The sequence below is a fragment of the Antrostomus carolinensis genome, unplaced genomic scaffold (genome assembly GCF_000700745.2).
Source record: "Antrostomus carolinensis isolate BGI_N321 unplaced genomic scaffold, ASM70074v2 scaffold37507, whole genome shotgun sequence".
NCBI lineage: Eukaryota > Metazoa > Chordata > Aves > Caprimulgiformes > Caprimulgidae > Antrostomus > Antrostomus carolinensis.
Window position 1 is genome coordinate 2,553 of NW_010327377.1, and position 378 is coordinate 2,930.

Consider the following 378-nt stretch of genomic DNA (forward strand, 5'->3'; position numbering starts at 1 on the left):
GCTGGAGCTGTCGGGTTGCAACGACTTCACCGAGGCCGGGCTGTGGTCCAGCCTCAACGCCCGCATCACGGCGCTGAGCGTCAGCGACTGCATCAACGTGGCCGACGACGCCATCGCCGCCATCTCCCAGCTCCTGCCCAACCTCACCGAGCTCAACCTCCAAGCCTACCACGTGACAGACACGGCGCTCGCCTACTTCACCGCCAAGCAAGGTTACACCACCCACACCCTCCGCCTCAACTCCTGCTGGGAGATCACCAACCATGGTGTGGTCAACATGGTCCACAGCCTGCCCAACCTGAGTGTCCTCAGCCTCTCGGGCTGCTCCAAGGGGACAGATGATGGCGTGGAGCTGGTGGCCGAGAACCTGAGGAAACT

General features: G+C 63.2%; 1 protein-coding gene across 1 annotated transcript in view; it reads left to right on the top strand.

Annotated features, from left to right (window-relative positions):
• The window catches only part of FBXL16 (F-box and leucine rich repeat protein 16), a gene marked incomplete at its 3' end in the record, with an annotated part of 2,648 nt that overhangs the window by 1,534 nt on the left and 736 nt on the right, over positions 1 to 378 (top strand). The window contains 1 exon segment of the mRNA XM_029085937.1: positions 1 to 378. Coding sequence (XP_028941770.1) covers positions 1 to 378 — 378 coding nt within the window.